The sequence below is a fragment of the Callorhinus ursinus genome, unplaced genomic scaffold (assembly GCF_003265705.2).
Source record: "Callorhinus ursinus isolate GAN/ISIS: 27379988/994484 unplaced genomic scaffold, GSC_fseal_2.0 scaffold76, whole genome shotgun sequence".
Lineage (NCBI taxonomy): Eukaryota > Metazoa > Chordata > Mammalia > Carnivora > Otariidae > Callorhinus > Callorhinus ursinus.
In genome coordinates, this window is record NW_027397138.1 from 647968 (window position 1) to 664704 (window position 16737).

The following is a 16737-nucleotide window of genomic DNA, read 5'->3' on the forward strand; positions in this document are numbered from 1 at the left end:
AATGCTATTATGCCCTTTTCTCCAGAAGCTTAGTGACTATATAAATTTAAAAATAGTTTCCTATGCACATGGTAGAAATTCCATAACTAATTACTAGGGATATCAAACAAGGACTGGTGCCTTCCCTAAACCAACTTACAGATTTCCTTAAAACAACAACAACAACAACAAAACCCAAAAAACAGTTGTGTGTATTTGTCTACAATAGTGGTTTTCAAACCAGCCTGTGTATCAAAATCATCTGGAGTTTATGAGAAACATTCAGATTGTCATGATCTTCTCTGGACCTCATTGTTTTAAAAAGTACTTTAAAGTTCCCCAGGAAATTATGATGGAGCTGGAATGAACACTCAGAACCAATGGATTAAAGAAATAGAATACTAGTAATTCCTACAATGACTGCATTCATTAGGCAGATGCCTACCCTCAGGAGCACCTACATTCCCACACATCTAACTGCTTTATATATAGTAAACTGAACAGACAGAATTCACTGAACATAAAATTACTACTCTGGAATACCTATGAAGCCAAATGAGTTTGACTAGCATAGAAAGAACAATTTTTTTGAAAATTAACTTCTAGTTTATTTAGTTCTTCCCGGTCGTGGTTATCTATTTGTATGGCAGAATTTTACCATTTTAAAGTATTTTCGTTGTCTTTTCTCTTGTTTGATCTCTCCAATACTAGGAAGATATAATATGAAGACCACTTAATCAATGTTAAAATCCAAGCTCTGAATCGTTAAATATCTTGCCCAAGACTGCGAAAGTTAAGGTTAACTTGACTTGGAGATGCCTGGGAGGCTCAGTCGGTTAAGCATCTGCCTTCGGCTCAGGGTCATGATCCCGGGGTCCTGAGATGGAGCCCGGCATCTGGTTTCCTGCTCACTGGGAGTCTGCTTCTCCCTATCTCCCTCCTCTACACCTCCCCCCAACCATGGGCTCACACTCTCTCAAATAAATAAAATCTTAAAAAAAAAAAAAAAAGCTTGACTTGGAACCATGTACGATCCCTGGTCATTGTTATTCCACTATAATAGTTTTCACTATCAGAACTCAAAACCTTTACTGAAACAGAATTCAAAACCTTTATTATATTATCAGTAATAACTATTTGGTCCCTTCTTTAATGCCTGAGAAATGAAAAAAAGAAAGCAAAATATTGTAAATTAAAATTTAAGTTAATAAAATAATGAACTTAATTTTTATTTCATGTACAATAGAACTCACCACCACAATGTATATAAAGCACAATCCATGAGTTTGCATGTTACAAGTGAGGAAATGGAGACACAGTAAAGTGCCCTACCCTAAAGTGGAATGGGCAGAGAAACCAAGTAATTTCAAAATTTGTTGATCGAAAATAAAGCCACATGACTATATAACTCAGCACACTGAAGCAAAAAATAAATAAATTAATAAAAACAAAAGTATACAAATTGATCAGAAGGTAAATATTTGAGAAAGAAAATACATCAGGTTTAATAGAGATTATGTTAACTCAGTGAGCCCTGGGAAGTAACGGAAGAAGTAGACAAGACGACAAAGATAACAATGTTTACAGTCCTGTGAGCCCATACATGAACTGAGCTCAGGAATCCGCTGGCATTGGACCATAGCCTGAACTGCAGAGCCTCCATTCCTAACTGTTTTGGAATCAAGACCTGCTTCTCGTGTTAATATGATGAGAAGAGACACATACAAATTTATAAAACTTAAAGACTTTGAAGTGGGAGGGCAATATATGGGAGGTATTTGAATAAATAAGCTCTTAAGAGAGTCTTCAGTTACAAACAAGGTGTTTATTTGTAAGACTTACGGCATACAAAAGTATTACTGTATCTTTTAGAAAGGCAGTTCTGGTTGGTATACATAAACTCAGTGTTTCTGTGAATTCACAGTGCCTCACCTATTCCATCTGGTAGCCAATGCATGGGATAAAATCAAAGACTAGGAGCAAACAGAGCTCGCTTTCCTTATATGGTAGCTTTTGTGAATTAGGATGGGTCACTAGCTATTGGGGTAGCCCATTACCTCAATTTCTGTCCTGGTGTTTTGAGGCCACCAAGGAAAAGGAAAATGTGTATGAAGGAAACTACATGATGGCTTTCAAACATTTCCAGTAGTGTCCCATGTGAGAAATTTTACATGATTAAGTATTACCTTATTATATATACTATATCTTTGATGTTTTTTAGTCTATTGATTTTTTTTAAAATGCTGATTGAAACCCCACAATTTGAACTCTAAAAACTGCTCAACTTTTACTCTGTCTGTAAAAATAGAGGTTTGTAATTTTCCATACCAGGCTATGTTTGACAATTTATATACTGGGCTATTCCAAAATATAAATAATCTAAGAAGCCCACATTTAATCTTTTTTTTATATATAAAATATGAATTATGAGGAGCCTACCTGCTGACACTACAACTTACCTGGGCTGCCTTAGCTTGCATACGTTTCCTTTCCTGTTCTTCTTCACGGAGTTTTGCTTCCAACTCTTGCATTTTTTTCTAGTGATAAAAATATTAAAAGTGGTTAGTGAAAAGATTTAGTGTCTTTATGTAAAATTTTAATACAGCAACATAGTAATCCGCTATAAAATTTTAGCACAGTAAATATATGCTTGTTAGTTCACTCTAATAACAACACTGTGCTTGCCAATAACCATGACACTCTCCTTTGTGATTCATTATTAGTCATTTGTGAAGTAGCTGTGAGGCAGTTGAACAGAATTATGGGTAAAATCTATGGCTAAAAAACACAGCTCTGTATGAAGGCATATAGGATACATGGAAGCTAAATTGGGAACTTAATCTCAGTGGTATTAAAAACTTCCCAAGTGAATCAATTAAAACTAAAGAGAACAACTTAAACCAAGTAATTCAAGCCTTAAGGATAATCAAAAACATTTAAGCTTCTAACATTTTCAAAAAGAACTACTTCCTTATGTACATCAAGATTATAAAATGTGAACACTTTCTCCAAATGTACATTTTTATCCTTTAAAAATTCCTGTTTCTTTGCTACAAGGTCACTTTTCTTCCTATGGATATCCAGTATTTTAAAATGATCAATTTTACAAAAGAACCAATATTATGCACTGATGAGTAAAAGAAACATTCACTGACTTCTGCCAGGGCCTGCATTGTGGTAAGTTTGTTATACTCCTGTTCCAGAAGATCCAACTTTTCAAGCTGGCTCTGCACATGTGTTTGATCATGTTGTCGTTCTCTTCCGAGGGAAACCTGGGGAATAGTATTAAACACAGCATGATAATTTGACAAAACAAAAAGCAACTGACACTGGGCATATATACTATATTTGTCTGGCCTTTCAAAGAAGTACTTAGATACTAAAGAGAAATTCTAGGAGAACAATATCAAGATGAAACCACAGGGAGAAAACAAATAAATACAAGCGGAATCCTGTTCTTACCATATACTATTATAATAATTGGGTCCATATACTGAGACTTTCATTACACTCTGAGATAGCAGGGATTTATTAGATACATAAAGACTAATACTTTCAATGAGTCTGGTTCTCTTACACAGTTAATCTCTTAATTAAGGTAATAACTATGTTTTTTGTATCTATCATTTATACTTCCTCTCAATTCTAAGCAAAACATCTATTATTATTTTTTTAGGTTTAGTGTCAAGGCTTTGAAAAGACTAACATCCTACAGTCACAGAGTAAACCATTAAACTAGGCTAAATTGAGGTCTGTTGGTAAAAAAAAGCCAAAACACTAAGTACCTAAATTTTTAAACAGTATATCTTCATCTATAAGACTATGGCAATAAGTGTCATACTAACAGAAATTTGAGTAAGATAAAGTAAAACTGTAATTTTCCCAGGAATTTGTGTGAACTATCAATTCCCTCAAATCCACCTTAGTGGACAGTTACTGCCCTAAAAAATACACTGTTAAAAATTGGCATAAATCATATTTTATTTCCAGTATTGGAACCATTCTTATGAAATGGGCTATTTAAAACTTACTAATGAAACAAGGTTATTAGTTCAAAGACATTTATTATATATGCCTAACAGATACACTAATCAAAACATTTTACTCTTCTCTTGTAGATGCTTTCTAACCTAAGAACTGCAATAACCCCCATGAAAGAGTTACTATATTACTGTGTATAATGTTTCCCATTTCCAATCATGTGGCAGATTGAACTGATTAACCCCTTCCCCACCCTATAAATGATTCAAGTAATTTCAGTCTTGGGCTGTTACACTGTTCAAAAGCCAGAAGCTATCAAAGCTGTATGCAGAGGATATGGCAGGCTGTGTGAAGATCAGCCAAAAAGGAAACCTCTTTTTTTTTTTTTTAAAGATTTTATGCAGTCGCTTAACCAACTGAGCCACCCAGGCGCCCAAAAAAGGAAACCTCTTTATAGCTATGCTGAAGAAACAAATCGCATTTTCCCTCAAAACTTACACTAGTTGTTCCTCAAGATGAACTACTGGGACTGCTATCAGTGATTAGGATAAAAGGAAAAATGATTATAACAGAACCGAGTCTTTACTGAGAAAAAAGATCTTTAGGTCAGTCTAATTTTCCCCATAACTAACTGTTCCTGAAAACGAATCTGTGATGTATCATACCTGTTTTTCTAAGACAGATGTCCTTTCCATTTCTGCATGCTTTATCATATTGCGCATGTATTCCAACTGTTTTTCTAAAAGATTACACTTATTTTCTGCAGCTAACAACTGAGAGGTCAGTTCTAAAAAGAATACATAAGAAAAGCAGAAATTAACTCACTCATGGAACAGTTGTAACAAGCTGTTTAATGGGAATTAACTCTACTGTGTATACAACAAACACTTTCCAGTCGTTCTAGAAGCCTATTCAGATGACCTAAGTCACTCTCTCCCTATATGCTAGGTCCAATTTGTCTTGAATTCGGTCAGTAAATATAATGCAGGACCATCAGGATGTGCTCTTCAAAATGCACTTGAGTATAATGCAATTCTGGAGTGCCCAAAGAGACTGACTACTAGAAAATACGAACATGAAATTGCTTTTAGAATAATTTTACAATACTTATTTTGTGTATTTCATTTTGTATTTTGTGTATTTGTAGGTTTCATTTCCTTCATAATTAAACAAACCTTGATTGTGCTTTGACTCCTCATTCTTTGAATTCTCTCTTTCTTGTATCTGTTCATCCAATACTTTCTTATATTCAATTGTTTCTCTAGACAAGGTTTTCACACTTTCTTCTGCCTGAATCCTTTCAAGTTCCAAGCGTCGAATCTTATCTTGAAGATTCTTCAGAGCAGAAAATATAGCTGCCAAATCCAAACATGAATAATATATACGGAGAAGGTTCAATGAAAAAAAAAAGAACTCATCTAAATAAAAAATAAAATATGGGTGGGCCCAGGGGAGAATCATTTTTTGGGAAAAATGAAATGCTAATTACTGCCACATAATTGTTTTTTTTTATATCCATTTAAAGACATATGCTGAGTCTCTGAAATGCACTACTCAAAAACCAAATTATGGTAAAACATTTTAAAGATTTTATAAAATGGTAAAAATATTTAGCTAATCATACAAAATTCCTAACCGTCCAAAAGTACATTAACTACCAATCCTTCTTCTGTTTCATTAATAGGATCACATGCAGAATCCAACTGCAGAGTTAAAGATCTCAAGCACAAGAAGGACTATTTTTTTAAATCTCAAGTTTTCATTATATAGGAAAAATCCTAATTTTTTTTTTTTAAAGATTTTGTTTATTTATTTGGCAGAGAGAGACACAGCGAGAGAGGGAACACAAGCAGGGGGAGTGGGAGAGGGAGAAGCAGGCCTCCTGCGGAGCAGGGAGCCCGACGCGGGGCTCGATCCCAGGACCCTGGGACCATGACCTGAGCCGAAGGCAGATGCTTAATGACAGCCACCCAGGCGCCCCTCTAATTATTCTTTAAACTGCCCCCCAACCCAAAGTTTCTGATTATAAAAGTAATACACATTCCCTATAGAAAGCACAGGAAAATACAACAAAAAGGACAACTTATACTCCTACTACCAAGAGATAATGACTATCACTTTGGCTATTGCTTTCAATCTTTTTTGATATGCATAAAATAAACTGAGATCAAAATTTATCTAAGTTTTCTTTTTCACTTTAGCACTATGAAACTGTGAGCATTCCCTCATACAATCAGATAATTTTAAAAGATTACTTCCTCATAATCAATAATTAAAAACTGAAAATTAAGTTGCTGGGTCAAAAAAATACCCATATTAGAAAGGCTCTTGAAAAATGGTACCTTCATAAAAGGCTGTATCAATATATACTTTCACCAGATGTATGTGTCTTTGGCAACACATACCATTATTAATTACAATATTTGTTATTTTGATTAAAAAACAAAAGCTACTTCTGGTTATTTCATTTTGCATTTCTATTAAAAATTTATATATACAATTGGTTAATTTTCTTTTGAATTCCTTAAGAAAAAGTCCCCCCCATCACTTTTTTATCGGTCTTTAATTCCAGAAAATGTAGCTGCCAATTTAGATGTTGTCAGTTTTGGTATAAAGATGTTCTGATTTTTCATATCATCATAACAATACTTCACATCAAGTTCTTTATATAGGTAGAACATTCTTCTATAACTTCAAGAATATATAAACTTTATATTTTCCTTTATTGTACTTGTAGTTTCACATATGTTTACATTTAATTCTTTAAGTGAAATAAAAGTTACTTTGGTACTGAAGGAAGAACTTTAAATGGCATCTGTATCATATACCAAATTCACACAGGTACCAATATATACAGATGTAATTATTACTCACACACACATACCCACTACAAAGTTTCACACACACATACCTGAAACCACAGTTTCAGGGCTTTTAATCTGATTTCATTATTATTATTATTCTACTCTTTTAACTATTAAAACCTTATAAACATCGATACTGCCAGTCTCTCACACTACAGAAATCTTTAAAACATTTCAAATTTATTACCAATTAAATATTCAGAAACATTTCGCTTGAACAATGACTTACATCAAACGTCATGTAAACCATATAATACGTAGGAAGAACTGTCATCTTGTAAAAATCGAGGCTTCTTACTCAAAACAAGGTATACTTTTCCGTTTATTAATGTAGTTCATTCATTCACCGAATTTTTAGGGCCTAGAATGTTACAGGCCCCAAACAGGAGACTGATACATTTTATAATATAGTCAGCTTATTCTATTATGCAATGGACTATAGTGTAATTAGAACACAGAAATGAAACACATACAATGCAGAAACCTGAAAAATCAATGGAAAAGACTAGGAGAAGAGGAAAAGAGTCCAGATTTAAGATTAGTATTTAGGCTGGCTCAGTCGGTAGAGCATGTGACTCTTGAGCTTGGGGTTGTAAATTTAAGCCCTGTGTGGGGTATAGAGATTACTTTAAAAATAAAAGATTAGTATTTAAAGGAACTATTCTCTAAAAAACCTGGAGTAATTAGATAACAAATGCAATAGGAGATGGGAAAATTAATATATGCCTTTAAATATCAATTCAGGTTTTTTTTTTCAAGATTATTTATTCCAGACAGAGAAAACACGGTGGGGAGGGGCAGAGGGAGAAGGAGAAAGAAACTCAAGCAGACTCTGCTCTCTGAGCACAGAGCCTGATGTGGAGCTCGATCCCACCACAAGATCATGACCTGAGCTGAAACCAAGGGTCATACACCCGACCAACTGTGCCACCTAGGCGCCCCATCAATTCAGGTTTTTTTAAACCTCTTCTGAACTACTAAAACTTTGTAATACCAAACATTTCTTGCATTCCTTCATTAGATTATACCTCACAGTGAATGATTTTGCTAGTATTTTATTTTTGCACTTACAGCTTTTAGAGCAATTGGCTGGAACACACCATTTTATTTCTGTATGTCAGCAAATGTAGTATCAAAAATGTGCTGGATTAACAAAAAGACCCAATATGAGGTATATGCTCTCCTTTTCTACATTCTGGAATGGCTTATATATCACCAAATTATTTCAGCGTTTCTCAACAACACAAAAAAAAGGAGACATACCATGCTCATGGATTCAAAGAATTGTTAAAATGTCCCTACTGCCAAAAGCAATCTACAGATTAAATGTAATCTTTATCAAAATACCAACTGGAATTACTCACAGAACTAGAACAAATGATCCTAAAATTTATATGGAACCATAAAAGACCCTAAATAGCCAAAGCCATCTTGAGAAAGATAAACAAAGCTGGAGGTATCACAATCACAGATTTCAAAATATACAACAAAGCTAGAGTAATCAAAACAGTATGGTACTGGCACAAAAATAAACACACAGGATCAATGAAATAGGATGGAGAGCCCAGAAATAAACTTAAAACTTATATGATCAGTTAATCTGTGACAAAGGAGGCAAGAACATACACTGGGGAAAAGACAGACTCTTTAATAAGTGGTACTGGGAAAACTGGACAGCTACATGCAAGAGAATGAAACCGGACCACTTTCTTACACCATACAGAAAAATAAACTCAAAATGGATTAAAGACCTAAATGTTTTGAGACCTGAAACTATAAAACTCCTAAAAGAAAATATAAGCAGTAATCTCTTGGACACTGGCCTTAGCAACACTTTTATGGATAAGTCTCCTTATGTCAGGGAAACAAAAGCAGAAATAAACTACTGAGACTATATCAAACTAAAAAGTTTTTACACAGCAAAGGAAGCCATCAACACAATGAAAAGGCAACCTACTGAATGGCAGAAGAAATCTGCAAATCATGTATGCTGATAAGGGGTTAATGTCCAAAATAGACAAAGAACTCCTAAAACATAACACCAAAAAAAAAAAAATCCACAAATAATCCAATCAAAAATGAGAAGACATGAATAGACATTTTTCCAAAGAAGACATATAGATGGCCAAGAGACACATGAACAGATAGAAGTTCAACATCACTAATCAGCATGGAAATGCAAGTCAAAACCACTATATCACTTCACACTAGTCAGAAGAGCTAGTATCAAAAAGACAAGAAATGACAAGTGTTGACAAGGATGTGAAAAGGGATCCCTCATGCACTGTTGATAAGAATATAAACTGGGGAAGCCACTGTAGAAACATTAAGGAGGTTCCTTAAAAAAAAAAAAAAGAAATACCATATGATCCAGTAATTCCACTACTGATTACCCAAAGAAAACACACTAATTTGAAAAGATACATGCAATCCTATGTTTACTGCAGCGTTATTTATAATAGCTAGTCTAAGCATGCATCCATAGATGAATAAAGAAGATATGCAAGTGGGGTATTACATATTCCACACATATATACATAATGGAATATTACTCAGCCATAAAAAGAACGAAATCTTGCCATACATGACAACATGGGTCCACTTAGAGGGTTTTGTGCTAAATGAAGTAAGCCAGAAAGACAAATACTGTATGGTTTCACTTGTATGTAGAGTCAAAACAAAAACAAAAACAAAACCCTAACAAACAAACTAACCAGAAACAGACTCATAAATACAGAGAACTGGTGGTTGCCAGAAGGGAGGAGAGTGGGAGATAAGGCAGAATAGGTGAAGGGGATTAAAAGATACAAACTCCAGTTATAGTAAGTCACAGGGATGAAAAGTACAGCATAGGCAACACAACCGATAATACTGCAATAACACTGTATGGTGACAGTAAACTACACTTATTGTGGTGAGAAGAGTATAATATATAGGATTGTTAAATCACTACGTATGTCAACTATCCTTCAATTAAAAAATAAATTCTTACAAAAAAAATTTATACAGCATGCCTGAACCTTGGCTAGCCTCTGGAAACTAGGCTCTTGGAATGTTCCCTAAGTTACTAATTAATAAGGTTTTGTATGTCTAAGGCACTAAATCCTGCTGCACAAGTCTGCCTTGACTGCGTAAACAAAAGTATTTTATGGTGAATATCATGACTGTTTGTGCAGGTGCAAAGTGTTTGTGTGACTAGCTCCAAATAAAAGCCATAGTGTCTGAGCCTTAACTGGGCCTTCCTGGGCAGAAACACTACACATGTTATGCAGTTTATTGCTACAGGAAGAAGTGTTTTTCTCTGTGACCCCCATGAGGGAGAAATTTGGAAGCCTGCATCTCGGTTTCTCTAGATTCTACTGTATTAAGCGTCAGCCATAATTACAACCACTTCTGAAACTTGTAAGTCTTCTGAGTTAATCTCTCACCATGTAGGTGGTCCTGAGGTCCCAGAATATGAAAAAAAATTCATGATGTTTTCAGATTCCACAATGCAACTAAAATTTTAAGAAACCGCTTGCCAAGTTTTGGTGTAATATCAAATAAAAATATCCACAAATTGTTGGAAAGGCTATTAAAAGTATTACTTCTTTTCTGCCTACATATCCGTGTAAGGCCAGATTTTTTTTCACATACTTCAATTAAAACAATTTATTAACACAAATGGAATGCAAAAATAAATGAGAATCAAGCAGTTTTCTATTAAGCCAGAAATAAGAGATTTACAAAGTATAAAATAAAACAATGTCACTCTTAGCAGTTTATTTTTTAAATTTGGAAAACAGTTATTCTATTTATGTAAACATGCAGTGGGTTAATTAGGGTTTCCTGAATTAAAAAACTGGAGAACCAGTGCTTTAGAAGAACAGATGGGCAGTAAATTGTTATCAATACCTAGCACACTAGTTATAACTCGACTTGTCTCACTGGTGACAATAATGCTGAGCTTTTTCCAACAGGTATGACACAAATTTGTAATAGATAGGTCAAGATGTTTTCTCTCTCAGCTCTTACAGGGGCCATGAGTGGCCTGGCACAGTGGAAGACCCCAGACTAGTTCCCATCAACCCCATCAGTTTATCTCCATGTGCTGTACATGTGTTACCATTTCATTCTCCACGTGGACTAGGGTAAGTGAAAGGTTTAGAAAGCACTGGCCTAGCAGAATTGCCTCATAGTTATCTTGCTTCAAATGTTCACATTCTGCACAATACTGTCACTTGAAATGTATTCAGTAACATGAACAATGGGTTAAACTTTTTTGGATTGACATTAGTTACCGTCTTTTTAAAGGGCTCCAAGGGGGAGGGGAAAAAAAGGGGTCCCAAGGACAATACATTTTTTGAAGGCAGTAATAACTTCCAATTTCTTGCTCATCTCTTTTCTAAAACTCAAAATGAATATGAAAATGAGAATTACAAGAAACATAGTTTAATTATCTCTTTCCATGGCATTAATCAAACTATATTTTCAAAGTGATTATTAGATAGCAAAGTGAAACGGTAATTTATCAAATGAAAATATATTAAACTAGAACTAAATAACAAGTTTTTTTTTACTGTAATGTATTAGTGCAATAAAAGCATTTATTACATGTAAAGAAGAAAAGTTTATCATATAGAGTTATCTATTCAAATTAAGACTTCACTCATTCAAATGGAAGTCTTGTGTTTTGCACGAATATCTATATTCAGTGCTCAACTTACTAACCAGAAACCTCTTACTTACAGGATATAGTGTCTCAAAGATGATGATAATTAGGAAAATGCTAATTAATTCAATGGTTAATAAAACAAGTAATAAAATGCTACTCATCTGAACATAGCAGCTAAAGACTTTGGCAATTTAGAAAAATAAGAGTTGTATAACATACAAACAACATATGGTAAAAAAGCAAAGAATAAATAACTGAAGCTCACTGGATAAAAATGTTAAGATTTAGTAATAATTTATTTAAAAAATAAGCACACACACAAAAATAATCATGCAACAAAGTTCTAGCAGGAATACAAGATCTAGGAATTAGATACCAATTCTTCCACTACAATATTATATCTAGGTCTGATCTTTCCTTCTATCTAAAGAAACTTTAAAAAAAAAAGTTCAGAGAAAAGTAATTACTGAATGAAAATAATAAGTTAAATGGGGCAGATTTATTCATAAAGCAGAAAGTCAGCAAATGTTTACTCCAGCGTGTTAGCGATAATGCTACATTCTGCTGTGTGTCACTATTGGTTTTAAAGAACATGTGAGAAAAGAGGGAAAAAGGAGATGAAGAGGAAAGTAAACAAAAGAAAAAATAATGTGTAAACAGTAAATCAGCATTTCTTATCCCTTCAGAGCATGGTGGTGTGAACTGTTTAAGCAATGCCTCCGGATATTCATTATGATCCATTATGCTTTTACAGTACTTTTTCTATCAGGCCAATGATATCTACCTTCAGTATGGGATGGGCAGACAAGGAAGCCACTACTCGCTTTACCCTGACAAAAAATGAAGGCCCAAGTGAGTTTAGAAGAGACAGCTGAGGAGAGCAGGAAGAGGTCCATGTGTTGGGGAAGCTGGTAGAGAGGAAGACTTCTCAAAATAAATAATACATAATGTGGATTTTAAAGAGTACAATTCTGCAACAGAAAGATTTCAATAAGAGCGCACAGCATGAGAAAGACTTACAAGCTTGACATGGCTGGTGTGGCAGCCAGAATGGACACCCAAGGATACCTATGTCCTAACCCTTCAAACCCTGAATACCTGCTATATGGCGAAAGGCCTTTGGGAAAGGACCCTGAACAGAGAGATATGAAGCATGAAAGACATGTGACCCACCATTCCTGAAAGGGGCCATAAAGAAAGCACAGGAATGTAGACAGCCTCTAGGAGGAAAGACTGGCCCTGACTAAAAGTCAGCAAGACAATGGAACCTCAGCTCTATAACCACAAGCCAAAAATCTGAATGAGCTGAGAGCAGATTCCTCCCTGACTCTCAAGTAAGGAACACAGCCCAGTCAACACCTTGATTTCAGCCTCATAGGACCCTAAACATAAGACCCTGCTAAGCCCATCCAGATTTCTGACCTACAGAAACTGTGTGATGACACATTTGTGTTAAAGTTGCTGAGCTGTGGTACTTTGCTAAGGCAGCAAGAAAGCTAATACAGATGGCAAGTTTTGGGAACAAATATATTTCAAAGTAGCCAGGGCAAAGGATGTGTGGGTAAGGAAGAACAGAAGAGAAGATACGGATGAAATTGGTAAGGCAGGTAGAGTCCAGATTAAAACAAAACAAAACAAAACAAAAAACCACCTAGGACTTTGTTATATAAGCCGTGGAGAGGTGCTAAAATTTCTTTAAAGTAGGAGAGATGATGGCAGGAATGTTGTTTAAATGGGGATGAGAGGGAGACCACAGGCTAAGCAATTACTTCGGAGTGTATCACAATTATCTATGCAACAGATGATGAAAGTCTGAACCAAAGCAATGAGAATGAAGAGAAAGAACTAATACATCTTGGGATATTTCAAAGGCAAAAATACTGATTTTTGGTTCCTGATACTGCATATGACAGAGCAGTTCTAAATTTCTCGAAGTATTTAGCCTTGATGATTTGGTGAATGATACTGTTTAACAATCAGTGAACAAAAGAAAAGTGCTGTATTTTGAGGAGGTTAAAAATAGGTAAAGGGGAAATAGATACTCTTCTTTTTTTGAGAGAGAGAGAGCATGTGTGTGAGCAGGGGGGGTGGGTAGGGTAGGGGTGGGAGACAGGGAGAGAGAGAGAATCACGACCCTGAGATCATGACCTGAGCCGAAATCGAGTTGAATGCTTAACTGACTGAGCCACCCAGGTGCCACTCCTCTAATTTTAAAATACATGGAAGACACAAGAGTTTTAAAGCAGTGGATAAACAAACAAAAAAAACCACATCCATTTTGTTAGGCTCTATTACCTCTGCTGTTACTTTCCGGATAGGCAAATGTAGGCTTATTTGGGGAGCGTCGTAGATCACTATTAAGGAAAGGCTTATCAGGTGGATATACTACATATGGAGATGAGGAATGGCGAACCATACTTCCATTAGACCTTGAGGGTTCAACTAAGATGTTCTGAAAAATAAAAATATAGAAATTACCTTTTAAAATTTTAAACTGCAAATAGAATGTAAATACACACACACACACACACACACACAATTGTTCCTGAGAATTGTAGCGCTCATGTTCCATTGATAGAGATGACAGAAAAAACAAAGCCCACTGACCATACACAACAGAATTCAATCATTATTTTAAAATTTTCAAGTGTTTCTTATGTGTCTAAATATAGCCGTATGCCAGACACTGTAAAAAGGAAATAATGTTCAAACAACTTGAACAGAAGTGCTGCACAGAAATACTTAAATATGATACTCATAATAAATTTAATATTTTACTTAAAATATGTAGCGTAAAATATACATTCAGAAAAGTAAATATTATCTTTTTACGGTATCTGAAACTGCTACAAAATGAATTAATCTCTCCCCAATCAACTAAATAATTCCTGAATATTTATCAAATGTCCAAGACTCTGTGGTATACAGAAAGGCATAGTTCTTGCTTCAAAAAATTTATACTTAGGAAAAAGAGGTAGGAGGGGGGCAATCAGAAATATCAAATACCCAAATCTAAAATTTTATTTCCACACAAACACGATTCTATTATGAATGAGATTCTGTTCAATTAGGGATTATGTTCCACATGATTTCAGTTGCAGGGGATGCTAACTGTGGCATTTTGTTAGTTGTAGATGACTTCCTATCGGTAGAGAGACACCTAGAGTGGGGGAAGTAACAGAGAAACAGAAAGCTAAGGTGAAAGATAAAACTGCTCGCTGTTCAAAATTCTCATTTATTTTTCTTATTCAAATAACCACAGCAAAAGAAGTTCTCGACTCTTACCTTTGGGGAACTATACTATACAGCACAGAATAATCTGTGCCCAGAAAAGTACAAAGGGACAAAGAATATTTACAATAATGGTAAACAAGCTCCTGGAATAAACAAAGAAAACCACACTGTATCTAAATCTTATTAAAAATCAAAGACTGTTTCCATGTAAAACCATGCAATTTTCCAATTGATTTTAAGAAAGCAAATACAAAACACAACTATGGCTATGAAAACTAAAAAAGAGAGAAAAGACTTGGAAAAGATAGAGGTAAGTCTCAAAGTGGTACTTAAAGTAAATCAATGTTCAGTCAACAGTAAAAAGTATGTTCACATGCAACAGGACTAAGAGTTGGTATTTTTCAAACTTTTTGTCAAGCTGACATCAGGTTTTTGGAGGTGGCTGGAAAACAGGGTGAGTTTTCAATTCCTAAAATATATTATACTGCTAAAGCTCTTACAAAGCACCATGAATTATCACTTAGCTTAATTTCAAATGATTCCTCACAGAGAACCTTAGGTCTTCATACAACCTACTAGAATCCTATCATTTAACAACCACCATTCAAAGTAACTGGCCAGGAAGTATTCCTTATCAACATATATGTATGAACATAAAACACCTGCAAATTTACGTACGATTTTCAAAACAATTTTTATTAGATTACTGAATACTGCACGGATATTAACAGGATTATGCATAAATAATTTACCTTCAAAAAACACAAACCAAAACAAAATGAAAATAAACCATCTTCATTAAATTCACTGCCTGCTAGCTCTTGTGTACTATCAGTTCAAAATTTGTCCTTTTCGAAACATTTCTCCAAAGCCAACAGATACATGAAAAGATGTTCAACATTCATTAGTCATTAGGGAAATGCAAATAAAACCACAATGAGAGGGGCGCCTGGGTGGCTCAGCTGGTTAAGCGTCTGCCTTCTGGCTCAGGTCCTGATCCCAGGATCGTGCCCCACATTGGGCTCTCCTGCTCAACGGGGAGCCTGCTTCTCCCTCTCCCTCTGCCTGCTGTTCCCCTGCTTGGGGGCGCGCGCTCTCTGTTAAACAGGTAAATTTTTAAAAATTGCTTTAAAGCGACAATGACAGATCATCTCACACCTGTTAAGACTAACCATCATCCAAAAGACAAGAGATTACAAAAACTGGCATGGATGCAGAGAAAAGCGAATCCTTTGTGCACTGTTCGTGGAATTGCAAATCGATAAAACCACTATAGAAAACAGTATGGAGGATCCTCAAAAAATTAAAAATAGAACGACGATATAATCCAGCAATTCTACTTCTGGGTATATATCCAAAAGAAATGAAAACAGTAACCTGAAGAGACACCTGCACCTCCAAGTTCAGATCATAGCAGCATTACTTACAAGAGCCAAGACATGGAAGCAATATGTGTCTATTGATGGATGAATGGGTAAAGAAGTTGTGGCATATACAATGGAATATTATTCAGTCATAAAAAAAACCAAAAACAAGAAAACCTTACCATGTGCAAAAGCATAGCTGGACCTTGAAGGCATTATGTTAAATGAAGCCAGACAGAGAAAGACAAACACTGTATGAGCTCACTTATATGTGGAAACTCTCCAATTTCTCAATAATTCCACTACTAATGCCCGGGTTTGACACCACTGTGATCTGTTGTCCAGACGGCATTAGTAGCCTCCTAATCACTCTTGTCCACATCCCCTTAGCCCGTCTCCAAGTATTAATCGTTATGATTGTTTTTAAAAAAAAGTGTATTAGAGTAATACCCCTAATTAAAACCCTCCAATAGATTTCCATCACAAAATAAAATACAAAATTCTTACCATGGCTTGCTTATTTGAGAGTGAGCATACGAGTACATGCACATGAGCAGGGGGAGGGGCAGAGGGAGAGGGAGAATCTCTAGCTGACTCTGCAGCTAAGCGCACAGCCTGACGTGAGGCTTGATCTCACCACCTGAGATCATGACCTGAGCTG

General features: G+C 35.3%; 1 protein-coding gene across 3 annotated transcripts in view; it reads right to left on the reverse strand.

Moving 5' to 3' along the window:
• Positions 1-16737, reverse strand: part of CEP57 (centrosomal protein 57) — a 37985-nt gene that overhangs the window by 11567 nt on the left and 9681 nt on the right. For all 3 annotated transcript variants that reach the window (XM_025893427.2, XM_073887147.1, XM_073887148.1), the window contains exons 2-6: positions 13774-13930; positions 5136-5315; positions 4626-4747; positions 3135-3251; positions 2439-2516 (exon numbers count right to left, since the gene is read on the reverse strand). In XM_025893427.2, coding sequence (XP_025749212.2) covers positions 2439-2516; positions 3135-3251; positions 4626-4747; positions 5136-5315; positions 13774-13930 — 654 coding nt within the window. The remainder of the gene's footprint in view (positions 1-2438; positions 2517-3134; positions 3252-4625; positions 4748-5135; positions 5316-13773; positions 13931-16737) is intronic.